A 19,082-nucleotide genomic window follows, 5' to 3' on the forward strand; every position below is an offset into this window, starting at 1 on the left:
CCCACGCAAAGATGAAAATCAACTCTGAACGGCCGACGTCACTTCCGGTCCGCCTCTCTTTCAGGTCCCGCAGGGAACACATTTCCCACACAAAGATGAAACTCAACTCTGAACCCCCACATCACTTCCTGTCCGCCTCTCTTTCAGGTCCCCCAGGGAACACATTTATAGTAACACACACAAACAAGAGCCTTATTTATGTCTTAAACGGCTTATTTACTCTTATTTTGTCTACTATATCGGGTAATACGAGTGTAAAGGTGGTTATGGGGGTGTTGTTTCATTTGTAAAGGGCTCTAATAATGTTAAACATATTTAGAAGGTCATAAACAGGCTTTCTACTTAACTACAAAAATATTCCATTTATAAATACGAAATTCTACTTTGCGGAAATGAACTTATCACGGTCGGGTCTGGAACCAATTACTGTGATAAATGAGGGATTACTGTATAGGTAATGGTTTGCATCCATGTGCTTCAACACAGTGACAGCATGGAGCAGGCAGACCATCTGAGCGGTTAAGCAGTGAGAGGATGTGGACATGGAGGTGAGGGAGAAAGATGTGGTAGAGGACAAGGACCCCATCATAGAGGTGGCAGTGGGCCTTGCCAGAGAGGAGGGGATGGAAGAGGACAAGGCCAGGGACCAAGACACACGACAGCCACAGCAAAGGGTGTCAAATGAAATCAGAGCAATCAAGTCGTCAATCGGGGCATGACAACGAGTGAGGCCGCTGCCATGATCCAGCTACTACATGTCAGGCCGCTGGTCACGCCAGGTGATTTCTCCCCTGATGCCTGGCAAGGGAAAATATCCAACGTGACGTTGACAATATGTCTGGTCAACTCCAAAAGAGAGAGTTGGTGCAAATGACGAGTAACAATGTTACACTATTGTTTTTGTTTCCAACTGTTGGCTTTGTACACAGCAGTTGTTCATATTGTTTTGTTTCACTGACTTTCATGGCTACATTTTTGGCATTATGGCTATTTGTCCATTTGTCAAATAAACCTGTTTCTATTGTATTTCAAACCTAAATTTCACAATAATTCCACTATCTCTATTGTTATAGGAGCAATACATTGTTTTTGTGCTGTATTTTCCTTTTTTTACACTGTTACGCATGTACACGCGCATATTGACACCACTGATTGTGGGTGTTGCTGTGGTGTGGTGTCTGCTTATTCGTGATTGCACATATCTGTGCAAGTGGTGACTTGGAGCATGGTGACCCTGAGGAAGAACATTTCTATTGACCGTTCTCATACTGACTATTGTAAGTTACAACCTTGTGCTTTTCTATGCTGCTTATCCTAATTAGGGTCGCAGGGGCATGCTGGAGCCTATCCCAGCTGACTTTGGGCGAGAGGCGGGGTACACCCTGGACTGTTCGCCAGCCAATCGCAGCTGCTTGTATCATTGCACAGCTAAATCCATCAATCAAAGTGCCGCTTTCACGTCTACACATGGGAAGTGGAGCAATAAACAACGCATGCGATGCAACAGCCCAGCGTGCGGCGCGTCATCAGTATAAACCTCTTGTCTTAGCCCGCCGCGGCGTTTTGGATTTTTAAGTTTCGCCGCAATAATTGTTTAGAAGCACAAAAAGAACCTTATTGAAACTTGCATCAAGTGTTTTTTGGAAGTAAAGGAAGGGATTGAAAAAAACAACTTAGCAGTGAAACTATTGGTAACTTGTGTTTGGGTGATTTTAAGTCGTTCCTACACCAGGGGTCAGCAACCTTTACCATTAAAAGAGCCATTTTGCCTCCTCTTCCAGTAAAAACAGTCTTAAAACATTACACAGCTTATAAACTTGTAAAACCTGTAGTCTTTTGAAATGATACCAATTACAACAAAATTCAACAAGCAGAAGTGCAGCGTACATGTGTAAGCCAACTATGATATCATTTCAACACTGAACTCTCTAACCCTTCTTGAGTGGTTCCCATATTTGAGTAAAATTAAAATGTAGCCAACTTTGGCATAAAAAAGCCCATCAGATTTGACATATCTGTATGTCATTGTTTGCTCAATACCATTTATGCCTGAGCTGACTTGTCATAGTGACCATTCTATTGGTCCCGTGCTTGACTGTTTCTCTGATATTTTTATGAGCGATTCTTTCATGAATTCTCCCATCTGCGAGCGGCTTACCCCTCCCCATCTCATGCGCAGCCCATTGTTGCCAACTTGCCGATTTTCTTGCTAAATCTGGTGACTTTCCAAAACCCTCTAGGGGACCTTTTTTCTCAATAGCAACGAGCGACATGTACTGTAGGTACTTTACCTGGCGTCGTTGGGAGACTTCTGGTATATGGAGACTTAAAAAGTGAAAGCGCGTATTGTTCTCAGGTAGCTGCCGAGAGGGCCGCCCCGCCTCACAGCAGTCACAGACGTGACAGTGACAGTCAGCTCCCACGGCACCCTACCTACCTTCTCGCAGAGTCACCACCTTGGCGATTGTGTGTCACGGGACCAGCAACTTTGGTCTGGATTGGTCCAATCTTATTTTAATTCCAGAATGGCATGAATCAGGCGGTCAAAGCCAACACACGCCAGGCATTTCCCCACTCCTCAGTTTGTTTGAATTAGCTCCTGTCACATTCCACAAGCGTATTATTCCTGTTGATCATCAAAACTGGACAACCAGGAAGTTCTAATTCTGTTACGGTAAAAAAGCATACACACAAAGTGCACTATTGCCCTAGAGAGGATGTTTCTCTTGCACTCTGGCAACACAACTGTACTTCTTGCACAGCACAACACACTGAGAGGGCAGTTCCGCTTCATGGGCTACTAATTGTAGCGCTGCAGGCTGCCAGGACGTCGTGACCCAGCCAGTCATGGTCATTAGTCCACGGGCATTTGCATGTTTACTGTGAGAACTAATAGTGCTCAATTAGTGCAGATGCAGTACATACTGTACACACTACTTTGCTTGTGACAAAACTACGGCGATACTCAATAAAGGTGACATACTGTATTTTTCATTGATTGCCATACAAATGTAGTCGCAGACTATGGCATGGAAAATACCAAGCACTGAATTTCATCAATGTCCACTTCAATGCTGATGGAATCCATGATTGTTTGATGTTAGACTGGCTTTACTAACAATAGGACAGCATAACTCCAAGAAGAAGTGATAAAAATGTGGCTTACTCTGACCACATATTCTGATCAAATATCATTATGCACTGGATTTGGTTGCCATCATGAAGAAAAACAGTAAACAACAAGGAAGATGAAGATTTTGTTGGTCTCCTTTTTAGCACAAAATGGAGTTGTGCAGAACTTGACTCAAGAGCTTGCAGGCGATCAATAAAAATCACTCGTGCAAGCATTTTTTGCAATATATTCTTTAAATATTTAAGATAGCTTTTAATCTATTTCAGATTTCACCAGGTGGCAGGGGATGTAATATCATTAGCAAAATGTTTATCCAGGAAGGAAATTGCCGTGTTTTTCTCATCGTGTATAAGATGTCCTGGTTTGGGGATGTGTGTTTTGCTATATTTCAAATTACATTTTCATCTAAGTATTTACTTGTACTTTGGGGAGAAAACACAAAACGCTGCTGCTTCTCACACACACACACACACACACACACACTGGGGCAACATATTTGCATGTCACTGAGCGTGCAAAACAAACCGCGACAAGGGCACAAACACACACACATCTACCCACATGTCTATCTTTAGTTGTATACATGGGCGTGTAATTAATGTTTATATGAGGGAGCCAGCAGGTGGATGCATAAAGATTTAAAACTGCTATTAATTTCTCATCATCAGCAGCAGCACACACTCTCAAAGAGAGCCAAGAGGGACGCCAAGGAAGAGGAGCATGACACTCAGATCACGAACAATCATGTCATGTTTGAAATGGATACCAAACATCACCTAAATGCTAAATCACACAGACACAAAATTCTGCCTTTACAAAGTTAATAATGTTCACTTTTGATTGACAGTGTCAGTGTTCATATTGTGGTTGTAGTTTGCAGTGCTGTACCATACTGAAGGCTGTTTTTCTAATATTTTGTTACACTCTGGCCAATACAGAAGTATGATTATACAGTATTTCTATATAATTTTAATGTTATTGTTAATTACTATTTAAAATTCAGGACCCCAGAAAAGTACATTAGATGGTTAGAAATAAATACTTTGCTATTTTCAATGCTTTATATTTAATTACTGATTTTATGCATATTTGTAATAATCTGTAATAATAATAGAGTAGTTAGAGTGGTTAATAATGGAGATAATAGAGTGGGTATAAAAAGTCTGCCACATTCACACATGAGAACAACCTCTGTGCGTGTGCTGAACATCCATCCCGGCCCCTTTCTCCACCTCCTCCATCCTCCTCCTGCTGCTCCTCCCTCTGTGTTATCCCATCCCTCCTGAGAGCAGTGTGCATGCCAGAGAACGGAGGGAGCGCAAAACATTTTTTAAAACTTCTGTGGAACACGCGGAGCTCCGAAATCGACTGTGCTGGCTTGGCCTTAGCTGAGGCAAAAGAGGAAAGAGTAGAGAAGAGGAGGAGGTGCAGGGACAAGGAGCGCCTCAGCATTGCAAGGAGGAGACACAAAGAGGAGGAAAGATTCCCCCGAACGCAGTGAGGTTGTCGGATAAGGAGAAGAGGAGAGCAGAGGGCATTGGATAGGCTTCATCCAGGAGTGAGTACCACTTTGAAACATCCATCCATCCATCCATCCATCTTCTATGCCGCTTATCCTCACTGGGGTCGCGGGTATGCTGGAGCCTATCCCAGCTGACTTCGGGCGAGAGGCGGGGTACACCCTGGACTGGTCGCCAGTCACTCGCAGAGCACATATAGACAAACAACCATTCACACTCACATTCATACCTATGGACAATTTAGAGTCGTCAATTAACCTAACATGCATGTTTTTGGAATGTGGGAGGAAACCGGAGTACCCGGAGAAAACCCACACACGCACGGGGAGAACATGCAAACTCCACAGAGATGCCCAACCGAGATTCGAACCCAGATCTTCCCGATCTCCTGACTGTGTGGCCAACATGCTGACCACCCACTTTGAAACATATCTCATTTTATTTGTATTAGTCTTTAACACTTAAAGATAGTCCTTTAATAGATTTTAACTGGTATATTTAAACTAAGATTACAAGAATTGTCAAATTCATGAAATATTTGTTTAATTATAAACACACTATGAATCAGGTAGTTACTAAATGAGAAAATTACACATGCTGATGTCACACAATTACAATGAAGTATATATTACTATAAAATACTATACTACTATACTATACTATACTTCTAGAAAACAAAATTAGTATCATGCATTACAATTTTAGCTTAGATTTAAATCTAATTATGTATTTTGTTTTTACATTTACCACATTGATAGACTGTATCAGTCTTACATAAATCTTATCAGTCTTACATAAATGTTCCATTAATATCACCACTTAGCTTAGTGAGGCATGTTGCGTTCATTTGGACTTCATTCTACCTTATCAAACAGAGTTACTTGACCTATGATGAGCTATAATTACAACTGCGTTAAAGTTGGAATCTGGCATTTAGTTGGTTGAGGGTCCAGGAGGTCCCGAAAAGTCTGTAAGGTGCCAAAATGAACATAAGAACACCTCCCAGCAGTTGTGCACCACTGCAAAATACAACCATCACTAGCATTTTGTTACATAAATACCTCTTGACCAGGAGGGTCAAAACTTTTTCACATTTTACGGCTGCTAATATCAAAGGATGCGGGGGGCCACTTTGATGTTTTATGTATTTTTACATAAGGCTAAAAAGAAACCCTTTATATATACGTAAAGAGAAAGCTTTGTATTAGTTATTAGTATCAACATTTCAGCTTCTTCTCTTTTCATTTTGCCTTTCTGCTCTATTTTCAGTTTTTTGGTTTAACGTTATTTCTACAATGTGCCACAAGCCAAGAAAAAACAAGGTGCTGGCCGCACTTTGGATACCCTTGCTCTTGGCAGTGTCAATCAAAACTGCTTATGGTACCTTTAATTTGTAAAACAGATCTTGTATTGTACCTCATTATAGATTGTGCTTAGTGTACCTTAGGTTTGTGTTCATATGTGAACTTTCTACACAATATTTTTAGTACAAAACTTATAGTTGTGAAGAAACATACGTGTTAGTTAAGATAGATAGTTTTAAATTTAGATTTTTCAAGCTTCATTTTAATTTTGAACTTGTTACTTTGTTTGGTGCCTGCCTGTTTTATCTACTGCCTTTACTAGTTGTCTATACTGTATATAGCATGGCAAGCCATTTACTGCATGGATGTATTGTGCAAAACAATGCTCAAGTTTGTACAAAATACAGTTCGCTACGTTGTTGTGTATACATCCACTGACACTACTCTCAAATGCAATCTACTTCTCAAAATGTTGTAGCTGAAAAAGAGACAGCAGCAGAGGTCCAAAGACACGAGCGTGATTCATGTGTTTGCTTGTGTTAGGATTGAAAGGCCATTTCAAGGCCTCGTCTGTGATTTATTTATAAAGACTTCTAAAATTAACAACTAAATGGTGGCAGCAAGTGAAGTGAGACAGTGTGGGAAAACACAATTCAGAGCAAGTTTTTTTCCTATTTTTCTCTGACAGTGGCAGCTCCAGACTTACTGGACCCAAAATCAGCCACTCACAACACCAAGCCCCGCCTCTCCTTCTCCACAAAGTCCATCACGCTGACCCCGCGAGAGGAGAGCGAGGTGGGAGGCAACTACTGTAAATAGCGTAGAGTCATTCTGTACCTTCTGTACGAAGTACTAAGTGCATGTTGGCTGACTGACCAGTTGAAGTATTGTAGGTTGTTGCCACGGTGATGAAAAGGAAGACGGTGACCGCCATCTTTCTTTTGGTAGTCCTGTACCTGGTGATGGGAGCTGCCGTCTTCAGGTGCCTGGAACAGCCACACGAGAGGTAAAAACTAAATCTAAAACAAGCAAATCGTAGCGATTGTCGAAGCAAATGAGTGAGGTGCATAACAATGACCATCATTATTGTCACTATCTTCCTCCAACAGTGCCCAACGCTTGGCCATCTTGTCTCAGAAGCTCAACTTTCTGGCCAAGCATGCGTGTGTCAACCACAGTCAGCTGGAGGATCTAGTTAAGGTAGCAGTAGTGTCAGCACCTTGGACAGCTCAGATGTCGTTTCTTCTTACTATCTACTTGTATTTACAATGAATTTGTCCTTGATAAAAATTCCCTTAAAATAGACAATACATTGATGTACTCATCATTAACAAATCAAAAGAAAGCAATGAAGGCGAGATTAGCACGTATGCCTAGGAGGTGAGTCTCTTCACGTAAACACATAATTCACTTTGCAGCGTACATGCACACTTGCAGTCACTCGAGCCATATTGTCCTGAGCGGCCAGGACAGAGGCATATACCACTTTTCTACTTCACAGTTGAACATGTCTTCTTGTTCTATGGCCATCATCGTATTTCCTCTCTTTGCTATCATTGTTGCCCTTCTATAGGAGCAAAATGAAACGCAATTGTACGACTTTAGGGGAACTCAAATGAAATTGAGAGGTTCCACTGTTTCCTCATGTTTACATACGTATGTCTACCACTGTAACATCAAATGTCACGCTACAGATGCGTCGTCTAGAGAAGAGCAAAAAAGTTACTTATTTTTGTTTCTGAACTTTTTCAAGCTGTAAGTTAAGCTTCTCTCTCGGTCTCGCTCCAGCAAGTTGTGTCAGCCATCCGCTCGGGAGTAAACCCAGCGGGAACGGTCGCCAATCGCAGCAGCCTGTGGGACATGAGCTCCGCCTTCTTTTTCGCTGGGACTGTCATCACAACCATTGGTAGCACACACACACACACACGCATGCACACACACAAAAACATGTATAGTTTTTATTCCATGTTAAAATTAATTACAAAAAACATAGTATTAGTAGTCTGTAGTAGTCTGGTGCACATGATCTCACTAAACACAAGGGTGGGAGTATTGTGCCTGTGTGTGTGTACGTGTGCACATACTCCTCAAATAAGCTGTTATGTAACAAAAAAAATGATGCTACGAGACAAGTCATGGATCCTGCATCTGCTTCCTGCAAGTAATCAAACTAGTGCACAGTCGCACTCTCATGATCATACGTTTACCCTGTCTGTGTGTCTCTGTGTGTGTGTGTGTGTGTGTATGTGAGACATTCTTTCACTCCATGCGGTTTTGCAGCATCTCATCTTTCTCATTTTCTCTCTAAATGTATTCTCTCTAAATTAGAAATGTAAGTTTTCTGCAGCCAATGCCATAGAATAATAATGGCAATAATTGCTTTCTATTGTGACCAGTGCTGCATGAATGACTTTGGTTCGGTCGGCTTTTGTTGGGTGGTCATTTCAACACATCTGCACTGGACCAAACTATTGAAAAACAGACATAATCATTATAACAGCATTTAACAGAGTGCAATCTTAATTTCAAAGCGCACCAGTTCATACACTCGTCATAGTTACCTGTTTCTTCAATATATTTCAATGTTTTCACTAAGATTAATGTATTATTCCATTATTCCATGTCTAAAAGCTGCGCATTGTTGACATAAAGTTGCTTAATCCATTAAGTAGCTTAAGAATTGCGTACATTGTGTAAACTTGTTGATTAATCGCATCTTGAAGCAAATGAGGCAAAATAAAGTGCACTACCTGAAAGCAACCAGAAGACGCGCTGATCATTCAGTCACTACTAGTTTGTGGTCTAAAGAAGAAGAACTTGATGTCAGTTATGGGAAGCTGAGCCACATCCACACAACAGCACAACTCCTCAAGGCAGCATTATTCTGCTCAATACAAGTCTGGCATTGAAACAGAAGTTTAGAACATTAAAAGAAAGATTCACCCATCACAGCCATCCATCCATCCATCTTCTATGCCACTCATCCTCATTAGGGTCACGGGGGTATGCTGGAGCCTATCCCAGCTGCCTTCGGGCGAGAGGCGGGGTACACCCTGGACTGGTCGACCCATCACATTAAAAAATAATTCAGAAATAATACAAATGATTAATTGCCTCACACCCCTACAATGATTCAGGTCCATTTATTAAGTAGCTTTAGAGCAATCCTGTTCGTGAACCAACAAACAATAAACTACAAGAACTACCTTGGCGGAGGGAACTGTGTGACATGTTCTTCAGTCCTGCCTCTGGTCTTCTCTGCAGGCTTTGGCAACATCTCTCCTCACACAGAAGGCGGGAGAATCTTCTGCATCGTCTACGCCCTGCTAGGCATCCCTCTGTTCGGCTTCCTTTTGGCCGGCGTGGGCGATCAGCTGGGCACCATCTTTGGAAAGATCATTGCCAGAGTGGAGAAGATGTTTGTGGTGAGTGCACTAGTCACATGATCACAAGCACAGGTGAAAACACGCTCACACACGTGTGGCAGGCAGCACGTCCACAAAAGGTGCCTTTTAATAATTTACACAAAAGCACTTTTGACAACAATCCTGTCACGCCAAGTCCTTTTAACTCCAAAGACAGACAACCTACTCACTTGTTGTACAGGTGGAAGACTAAAACGTGACTATAACGTGAACACTGTAGCTACCAGTGACGTGCGGTCAGGGGAGGCAGGTGAAGCAGAGCCTCAAAACAAAAACAAATAACATAAAAATAATTAACATTTGTCAATTAAAATGCATTATAAATGTATTTTATGTTTGATACCAATCGTTTTACTTAACATTTTAAGTAAAAATCGCTGAATTTTAGGGTGTGGCCGTCGTGAGCGTGGCTTCTCGGCTTCGTGCGTCTGAATGCACACTGAAGTGGCTCATGTCGCCAATAATATAATGTTGCAGAAACATTTATTAAACACCATGACTTTCTGCAGTCTGTATAATGTCTTTAAAGGCTTAGTTCAGATTTTTTTGACCTGAAGTTGTATGACATCCCCATCAGCAGTGTAGTGCATCAACAGTGACTTATTGTGAGCCGAGTTCTGGTCGTATCTCTACACGCTGCCACTTGTCCATTGTTGTGTATGTGTTCAACAACGGATGAAGGGGATGCTGCGACGCAAGAGCGTCGAGTGTAGAGGGTGTCGTCTTCATCCGCAGTGGAACACATACACAACAACGGACAGGCGACAGCGTGTAATGATACGACGGGAGAGAAAAGTAACGCAGAGCGATTGTGAGGTCTGAGGAGGCATTTTTGTGATGCAAATGTATTATTCTTTTGATCACATATTGTTCAAATCATCATCAAAAACCGTCCAGAAATCAGCTCACGGGACGAAGTGAGGGGTAAGTCACTGTTGATGCGCTACACTGCTGATTGGGATGTCATGCAACTTCATGTCAAAAAATCGGAACTATCCCTTTAATGTAAGCGTGACGTCATTACTCTTGCTAATCAGACAATAAAATACATAAAAATGTCAGACAGGAGGCACTTGCAGTACCGCTGCATCCTAAAGGGGTGGGGGTGTTCATGATGCTTCTTGTCACTGATGTCCTTCCACAGAGGAAAAGCCAGCATTTTCTTTTTTTCTGCAAGCACTAGCTAGCAGAGAATCAAATGCATTCAATATATTTTTATGCTCTGCTGAATGAATGAAAGATGACTACCAAGATGGAGGATTATATACCCAAGTTCACCAGGAGGTAATCACACTTTTACAACCAAGTATTAGAGGTTTTCCTGGAGAAGAAAAGGCTGCATATACCTTATTTTATACAAATAAAAAAGGCAAAAACACAAATGTTTTTCAGTTTATAAAAAAAAGGTTCTAAAAAGTATCAGAAACAGTTTTTGCATAATCCAAAACAACAAAACATCACACCTACACCAACAAAATACATATTGAACATTTGCGATTAACTGATAATTGACTTTACTTCAACTGCCAATTCCTACTTGGGATACATGTAATCAATTAAGCAATCAATCAGGGGTTTGGCTAAAAGCTGATTAGCTCCTTCTCTAAGAGCCCCTGAAGGACTCTGAGAAATCTATGATGATGACTAAAGCTGCGGTTCATTGCGTCGCTTTGAGTGTGAAAGCCTGGCTTGAAGGCCAGATTGTTTTTTTTACAGCCACAGTTCAAGCATTCCCTTGAGGTTATTTTTGGTTTTGTTTTTTAGTAGTTATTACTTCCTCACATCAGGTTGTTGAGCAATGTGTTTCTGTCTTTACAACTTTATTCAGCAGTAATATGTATTTTTTTAATTTAAAACAAACATGTATAACTAGTATTCGATCAGATAATAAAATATATGGTGGAAGTGTGTTTGATGGACATTCACTCAACCACTAATATTTTGTTTGCCTTATTAGCTGGATGAGGGTCATAATATGAGAAACTATACAAGTGTTCCTCATTTTGTGGCCCGCTAGTGTGTGTTCTGTCAATGTTAAAGCATAATAACCCAGTAAGTACATGGTACAGGCCCAAGAAGTAGTAAAAGAGCGCCTCATGTGTTGTGCTTGCAGCACTGGGATGTCAGTCAGACCAAGATTCGGGTCATATCCACGCTTCTGTTTGTCTTGTTTGGCTGCTTGCTGTTCGTGGCGCTCCCGGCAGCCATCTTTAAGCACATCGAGGGCTGGTCCGCATTGGAGTCACTCTACTTTGTCGTCATCACCTTGACGACCATCGGGTTTGGAGACTTTGTGGCAGGTAAATCAAGAAGGCAACATAAAAGTCTATTCACGTGTATGGCTCATGGGTGATTATGTGTATGTTTCTACCTGTGTCAAGGCGGGTCAGAAATTGAGTACCTGGACTACTACAAACCAGTAGTGTGGTTCTGGATTCTGGTAGGGCTGGCTTACTTTGCTGCCATCCTCAGCATGATTGGAGACTGGCTGAGAGTCATTTCTCGGAGGACCAAAGAGGAGGTTTGTTGCTTTTTAGTACAGGTTTCACTGGATGAATTATTAGTATTACTGACACATACAGTGGTGTGAAGTGTTTGCCCCCTTCCTGATTTTATTTTTTTGCATGTTTGTCACACTTAAATGTTTCAGCTCACCAAACAAATTTGAATATTAGTCCATGACAAAACAAAATCCAGTTTTTAAATGAACCTTTTCATTAATGGACAAAAAAAATCCAACCTTCCATGGACCCCACAACAACATCCAAAGAACTGCAGGGCTCCCTTTGCTCAGTTAAGGTCAGTGTTCATGACCCCACCATAAGAAAGACTTGGGGCAAAAAACGGCCTGCATGGCAGCATTTCAAGACAGAAACCACTGCTGAACAAAAAGAACACTAAGGCTCGTCTCAATTTTGCCAGAAAACATCTTGATGATCCCCAAGACTACTTATGTGGTCTGATGAGACAAAAGGTGAGCTTTTTGGAAGGTGTGTGTCCCATTCCATCTGGCATAAAAGTAACACCGCATTTCAGAAAAAGAACATCATACCAACAGTAAAATATGGTGGTGGTAGTGTGATGGTCTGGTGCTGTTTTGCTGCTTGAGGACCTGCTGTGATAACTGGAACCATGAATTCTGCTGTCTACCAAAAAATCCTGAAGGAGAATGTCCGGCCATCTGTTTGTCACCTCAAGCTGAAACCAATTTGGGTTCTGCAGCAGCACAATGATCCAAAACACACCAGCAAGTCCACCTGTGAATGGCCGAAGAAAAAGAAAATGAAGACTTTGGAGTGGCCTAGTCAAAGTCCTGACCTGAATCCTATTGAGATGCTGTGGAATGACCTTCAAAGGGCGCTTCATGCTGAAAAACCCTCCAATGTGGCTGAATTACAACAATTCTGCAAAGATGAGTGGGCCAAAACTCCTCCACAGCGCTTGATTGAATTGCATTTTTTTTTCTCCCTTAAAATTAAAAGTTTCATTTAAAAACTGCATTTTGTGTTCAGTTGTGTTGTCATTGACTAACATTTAAATTTGTTTGATGATCTAAAACATTTAAGTGTGACAAACATGCAAAATATTAAAAATCAGGAAGAGCGCAAACACTTTCACACCACTGTATACACTCACTGGACACAACAAAAGGTATCATTAGGTACCGCACAACATAGTATTAAAATCAGCTACTACTATGATGCATTTCAACATATCGTTGCATTAATTCAGTGGTCTGATGGTGTCAATCAAAACTGAGCATTATTATCTTTCTAATAAACAGGCATACCTTATAAAGTGTGTTGTGAGTGTATATACAATATTACAGTACGGTGACAACAGTGCCATGTCCCCTCATAGGCTGCTGTCCTCTGCTTTGAACTTTGTTTCAATGATAAGTGTTCGGTGATCAAACTGACTTTACGCAACCTAAACACATCCTCATAGGTTGTTAATGTGAGTCTCTCCTGAGTTTGCATAAATCATGACCGTGTCCTCATCATCAGGACATGCATCTTGACTCATTTGCGCTCTAAATATAACACAACTTATGCAAATGAGTGCAGTTTTCTCCAAAGGGAAGAGAGTTTTCACAGGAGTCAGAAAGGACACAAGTTGTACTACTTTTTCTCCACAAATCGATCGGAAAATAATTGTCACGCAGTTCAGTTCAGAAGTTATTTAATACATTTATATATAAAAATATTTGATATTATATTTTGTTAACTTTATATTTCATATATTTTTATGTTATTCTCTCCAGTTCACCATCATTCTAAGATGTACCATTCAACTCTTCCTCAATTTGACCCTTTTTAATTGTCGCATACATATTATTCTATATTATCCTCTTCAGGCGTCTGACTGGCTAAGATCGGGGGTGACAGCGCCACCTGTTATGGCATACGTTGACAAACAATAGTGACGTATGAAATTTTCTTCCCAATACGTTGGCAAATAATACATAATTAAAAACATAATTATTTCATGCTAAATGGCATGATTGCATGCACACGCGCAATATAGCCAAGCCATAGAAGTCATAGAATCCTGGCAAGCTCATTATCACCGCCAACACATTTTAGAAAGACATATCATTCCATTAATGCCTTTGCTTTTCTCACAAGTTATACGTGACAACTGCCACCTTCTATAACAAAAACATTAAGGCTCAAAACAACACACAACGTCAGGGAAATGCATCATTATAGAAGTGATGGCACAAATAGTCATGCGGAAGCATGAATGTTGAGTGTTGGCACAGGATACCGCCATAAGAGGGAGGGAGAATTTCGCTACAAATGGGTACAAATTGTCTTTTTTTTTTATTGGCCCTCGGCATAGTCTAAAAGGAAAATGTATGAATTGTTAATGAGATGTATTATTAGATATTTGCATTGTCGCCTAAAACACAAAGCTAAGATGCTTGGCTTCTCTCATACACACATGCATACACCTAAATGCGACAAAACATTGATATAGAAACATCAAATAATCGGAATCTTTGGCATCGGTAGTGTTGATATTATAGGTATCGGTCGGCCCATCCCTACTTGACAGTCTGGTATTGGGCTTTCAAACAGGGCACCTTGACAGTTACTGGGCATCCAACTTTTTAAAAAATGAAATAACATAAAATAAATATTAATATTTGTCCATTGAAATGTATGATAAATATATTTTCTGTATGATTCCAATAGTTTTTAACATTTAAGTAAAAAATTGCTGAATTTTCCTGATCGAACACAGGGCAGAACCCTAAGGTGAGGGTGTCGTGAGCGTCTCTTCTCTGTTTCATATGCGAACCTACCATCTGAGTGCACACTGAGTAGGATCATAGCGCCTGCCAGTTTCTGCTTGTCAGCATGTTGCTATATACTGTATATATAATGTAGCAGAAACATTTATTATACACCATGACTTTCGATAGCCCGTGAAATGTCTTTAATGTGTCACATCATTATTCTTGCTAATCGGACAGAAATGTGCTACGGAAATGTCATACGGGAGGCACTTGCAGTACCCGCGTCATCCTGAAGGAGTTGGGGCGTGCGTGAGCTCGAAGGTGTTTGTCACTGTTGTCAGAGGGTTTTTTTGACAGCACCAGCACCAGCTGGAGAGCAAGCCAAATGCGAGATATTTGTATGCTCTGCTGAATGAGTGAATTCAGAAAATGTACTTGACTGCCAAGATGGAGTATTACATACCCAATCAGACATTTGCACCAAAGTATCAGAGCTTTTCCTGGAGAAGGATAGGGTACATGTACTTCTTATACAGATAAGAAGGTAAGAACACAAATCTTAAAATTAATAAATAAATAGGGCTAAGAAGTATTTCAAAACAATTGTTTTTAATCAAAGTGAATTATTCTCTTCTTGTTCTTTTCTTAATGAGCAAACTGTATTTACATAAAAAAAAAAAACTCCATGCCTCACCAGTCACGAACCTCACCGTACATCACTGCTCCACAGGTGGGAGAAATCCGTGCCCACGCAGCAGAGTGGACCGCCAATGTGTCAGCGGAGTTCAAGGAAACACGAAGACGAGTCAGTGTGGAAATCTACGACAAGTTCCAGCGGGCGGCTTCCATCAAACGCAAACTATCGTCTGAGCTCGGCTTTAGCCCGACACCAGAGCACGCGCTGCCCCGGAGGTTGGTTTCAGCCAATCACAGCGAGGAGCGAGAGAAGAGCGATAAAGAGGCAGGGCTTCAGGGACTGACATCAACACTCACCCGGAACTGTGGCTTGTTTATGAATGGACTGGACCTGGAAAGAGGAGATATGAAAGTTATTGAACACATTAAGTAGGAAAAAAGAAACACCAAAACTGTTTGCTTTGAGTGCTGCTCCACAACACCGTGGATTTTTAACAAAGAGGGACATCTTTTCCGCACATTAAGTGATTACAGGTGCAAGAAGTATTGTTTTTAATATTGACTGGACATGCTCTGCTGTGAGCATTGACTATAAATAAGAGAAGAATATAACGTTTCAAGCCCTGGTAACTCTGCATTTAACTGCAGTATTTCAACACAATTTACAACAGCTGCTGCAAGCTTATGAGCAGAAACCTGCTGTTAAAAGGGAGAGTTTGGATTTTTTGACATGAGGTTGCATGACATCCCCATCAGCAGTGTAGTGCATCAACAGTGACTTTCCCCCACTTCGTCCCGTGAGCCAAGTTCTGGTCAGATTTCGTGATGAGGAACGTAGTTCCGGTTAGCTGGTGTGGCCACTTAAGTAAAGAGTTTGGCTTCTCAAAACAATATGCGTTCAAAAGATTAATACATTTGCATCACAAAAATGCCTCCCCCCCAAAAAAAGAAATCAGACCTCTCAATCGCCCGGCGCTCTTTTCTCTCCGTTGGCATCACTGCATATCCACTGTTTTGTATGTGTTCCACAGTGTTTACATGCGCAGATGAAGACCGCTGCAATGCGAGAGAGTGAAAGTGACAGCTACGCTAGAGTGATATTGTCAAATAAGAAAATATCTCTGAAAAAAATGTAATAAATAAATCGTGCAGACTTGTAATTACCTGGGCTGTAACGAGAATGTATCTGAGTCACCCTATATTCGGTATTCCATCGTTTTCCTGTCACGGACATTAGACAACTTCGGCTTCTTGCCGTATAGTGGATGTGTATAATGTGGCCAGGATGAAACATAGTCCACACTTCAGCAACAAGGATTACTTTCCTACACGCCCAAGACAGAGGAAAGAAATATGTTTTTGAAGAGTTCTGCTGTTCCAGGTAAGAACTATCTATACTCATTTGGAAAGCAGTCAAAATAAGATGGGAAAATGCAACTATCGATATAGGCATAGTGAGACATGCTTACTTTCACTATCGCAGAGGTAAAGAATGTGAAACAGTTGATGTAATGTGTGCAACACTTGACAGCTGGTGGTAGTGTGCAGTGATACCAAAGGAGAGAAAATAGACCTCTCGATTGTTTGGGAAATGTTTTTTTTTCCAAGGAGGCATTTTTGTAATGCAAATGTATTACGCTTTTAAAGGCATATTGTTTTGAGAAGCCAAACTCTTTACTTAAGTGGCCCCACCAACTAACCGAAATCCGACCAGAACTCGGCTCACGGGACAAAGTTTAAACAGAGTGTGGAGAATACGGTTGGTTTAATTCTCTTGGCCCCTGCTATAAGCTGAAGGCTTTTTTGAAACTTATTTCTGGTTATGCTTATTCTGTAGACCTTATTGTCACTAACAGCTGTAGGCCACCATAATGTTGATCTTTCATAAAGATTATATTTACTCACATTGTTGGAGCTGCAGGTTTGAACGCAACACTTCAAAAATCTCCCAGCAACTGTGGGGCAGTTTAGTTTAAGTATCACCGTGCCTTAAATCTTTTATCTTATCAAACGTTTAAGCACAAGCCTAGGAAGTGGACATTCAAGTGCTTAGTAACAAGAGCCAAGAATTATATAAATGTACAATAAGCACAGACATCTTGATGATATTTGCCCACTAATCCTTGCAAAAGTGCTCCAAAATGTATCAGATTGCAAGAGCATGTCTTGTGCACACCCCATAGACTTAGGTCTGGGCTGAGGCTCAAAAACCTGCAATTGTAACACAAGCGCATTTTTTAGAACCACTATTGTACATAAGACTTGGAATCTATATGGGATGGCTCTAATCTTTTACATAGAGTAAATCTGCATCTGTCACTTTACAATATGCTTCCAAAAACATTCAGTAATGTTTTTGTGAGTGTAAAAACACACACACACACACACACACACAAAATCAATAAGGAGGCCTCTTCCACCGGCAGACCAAAATGCAGTTTGATTTCACATTTCTTTGTAACTACAGTTTGCATCCCGTTATTTTACTATTAAGTTCTGACTTTTTGCAAATCACAAGCAGTAATGGACTATTACACAAAACACACTCTTCCATACTGAAAAGAAAACTGAAAGGGGTATTATTGTGTTATCTTTTAACATTTGCTTTACACTGGTTTATGATGATTATGGGGCTAAAGTGTTCCGCTGAAAGAATATGAATCAAAACTAAAGTCTTATAAGTGATTACTATGTTCGGAGCTACAGTAGTTTATACATGAATAGTGTCTCAAATAAACCAGGCTGTTTTATTGAGTACTAAAAAGCTGAATGACTTTTTTTGGTTTGCTAGCCTACTATCGCCAGCTCCACGTGCAACTTTTTTTAAGCTGTGCAAAAATGAAGCTAAAGTTACAAAATGTTTTTTTTTCTGCCATATGTGCCAGATATGCTGTTTATGAGTATTTTTGTACACTAAATATTCTCTTGGGGCTACTTTTAACATATTTCTACCACTGTCTGGAATGATGAATGTTTTATTAGGGTCTAAATAACGTAATGTTTTGTACGCTACAGAAGTAGCAAATATAGTCAAGTGTAGTTCTTTGCTTTGTCTTGTTTGCTGTGTCATTATTGAAAGCCCATTAAAAGACAATATAGGCCTACAGTCACTGTGGGTGTTGATGGCCTAGAAAAAATATCTAATATAATAATTATGCCATGAAAATAAAGTTAATTTGGGTACCTTTCAGTTGTATATTTTTTGAAAAAATCGCGACATTACGATATTAAATGTCAATTTTAACAAGAGTGAAAAACAAATTTCCCACACAATACACGTCATGAAGCCACCTGAGACAAGCAGATGCTCCCCTAATATAATTTTCACTCATAAATTTACGAGTTTAGTCGGAAATTATTATTAATAAAAAATACGACTTCATTCATTTTCAGTGAAGAGCCGATAGAAAACACAAACACGCTAACCAAATAAAGTACTCACAACAGACTAATCCGGCAGCAGAAACACTTGGCAAAGACGAGAGTGTAAAGAGAGCTGATTGGAGGACACGCAAGAAGAAGCAGCACTCTAATTGGAGAAGCGAGGAAGCTGGTCAGACCCGAAAGAAGGAGACCGCGCGTGCACACACACGTGACCCCTTTTTGGTCATATTTATTTATTTGTATACTTAAATCAGTTAATGTGCAGACAGATTGTTAAAATATATACAATATCATAAATATTTTTTATGAATGTATTGTATTTTCTTCAGTGTGAGGTGAGTTTACTATCATCATCATGACTTTTTTTTTTTAAAATTATAAATCAAGATTAGTAGCATGAAGGTCCATTGCCACGTATTCCTCAAATGGCACATC

At 40.5% G+C, this 19,082-nt stretch overlaps 1 protein-coding gene and 1 long non-coding RNA gene across 2 annotated transcripts; one reads left to right on the forward strand and one right to left on the reverse strand.

Moving 5' to 3' along the window:
* The first annotated feature begins 4,413 nt into the window (after positions 1-4,413).
* Positions 4,414-18,438, forward strand: kcnk2a (potassium channel, subfamily K, member 2a). The gene is made up of 9 exons (XM_054770855.1): positions 4,414-4,691; positions 6,646-6,752; positions 6,851-6,963; positions 7,067-7,157; positions 7,746-7,863; positions 9,222-9,382; positions 11,496-11,682; positions 11,764-11,903; positions 15,358-18,438. Coding segments are annotated over exons 1-9 (1,257 nt in total). The 5' UTR covers positions 4,414-4,690; the 3' UTR covers positions 15,697-18,438.
* On the reverse strand, positions 8,708-16,582 carry LOC129178541 (uncharacterized). Its single transcript, XR_008569806.1, has 6 exons — positions 16,428-16,582; positions 16,222-16,319; positions 15,621-15,654; positions 9,164-9,342; positions 8,901-9,015; positions 8,708-8,759 (listed from the first exon to the last, which is right to left on the reverse strand). It is a non-coding gene; the product is annotated as an uncharacterized LOC129178541 (long non-coding RNA).
* Positions 18,439-19,082: the final 644 nt, after the last annotated feature.

Source organism: Dunckerocampus dactyliophorus, chromosome 3, assembly GCF_027744805.1.
Source record: "Dunckerocampus dactyliophorus isolate RoL2022-P2 chromosome 3, RoL_Ddac_1.1, whole genome shotgun sequence".
NCBI classification, from domain to species: Eukaryota; Metazoa; Chordata; class Actinopteri; order Syngnathiformes; family Syngnathidae; genus Dunckerocampus; species Dunckerocampus dactyliophorus.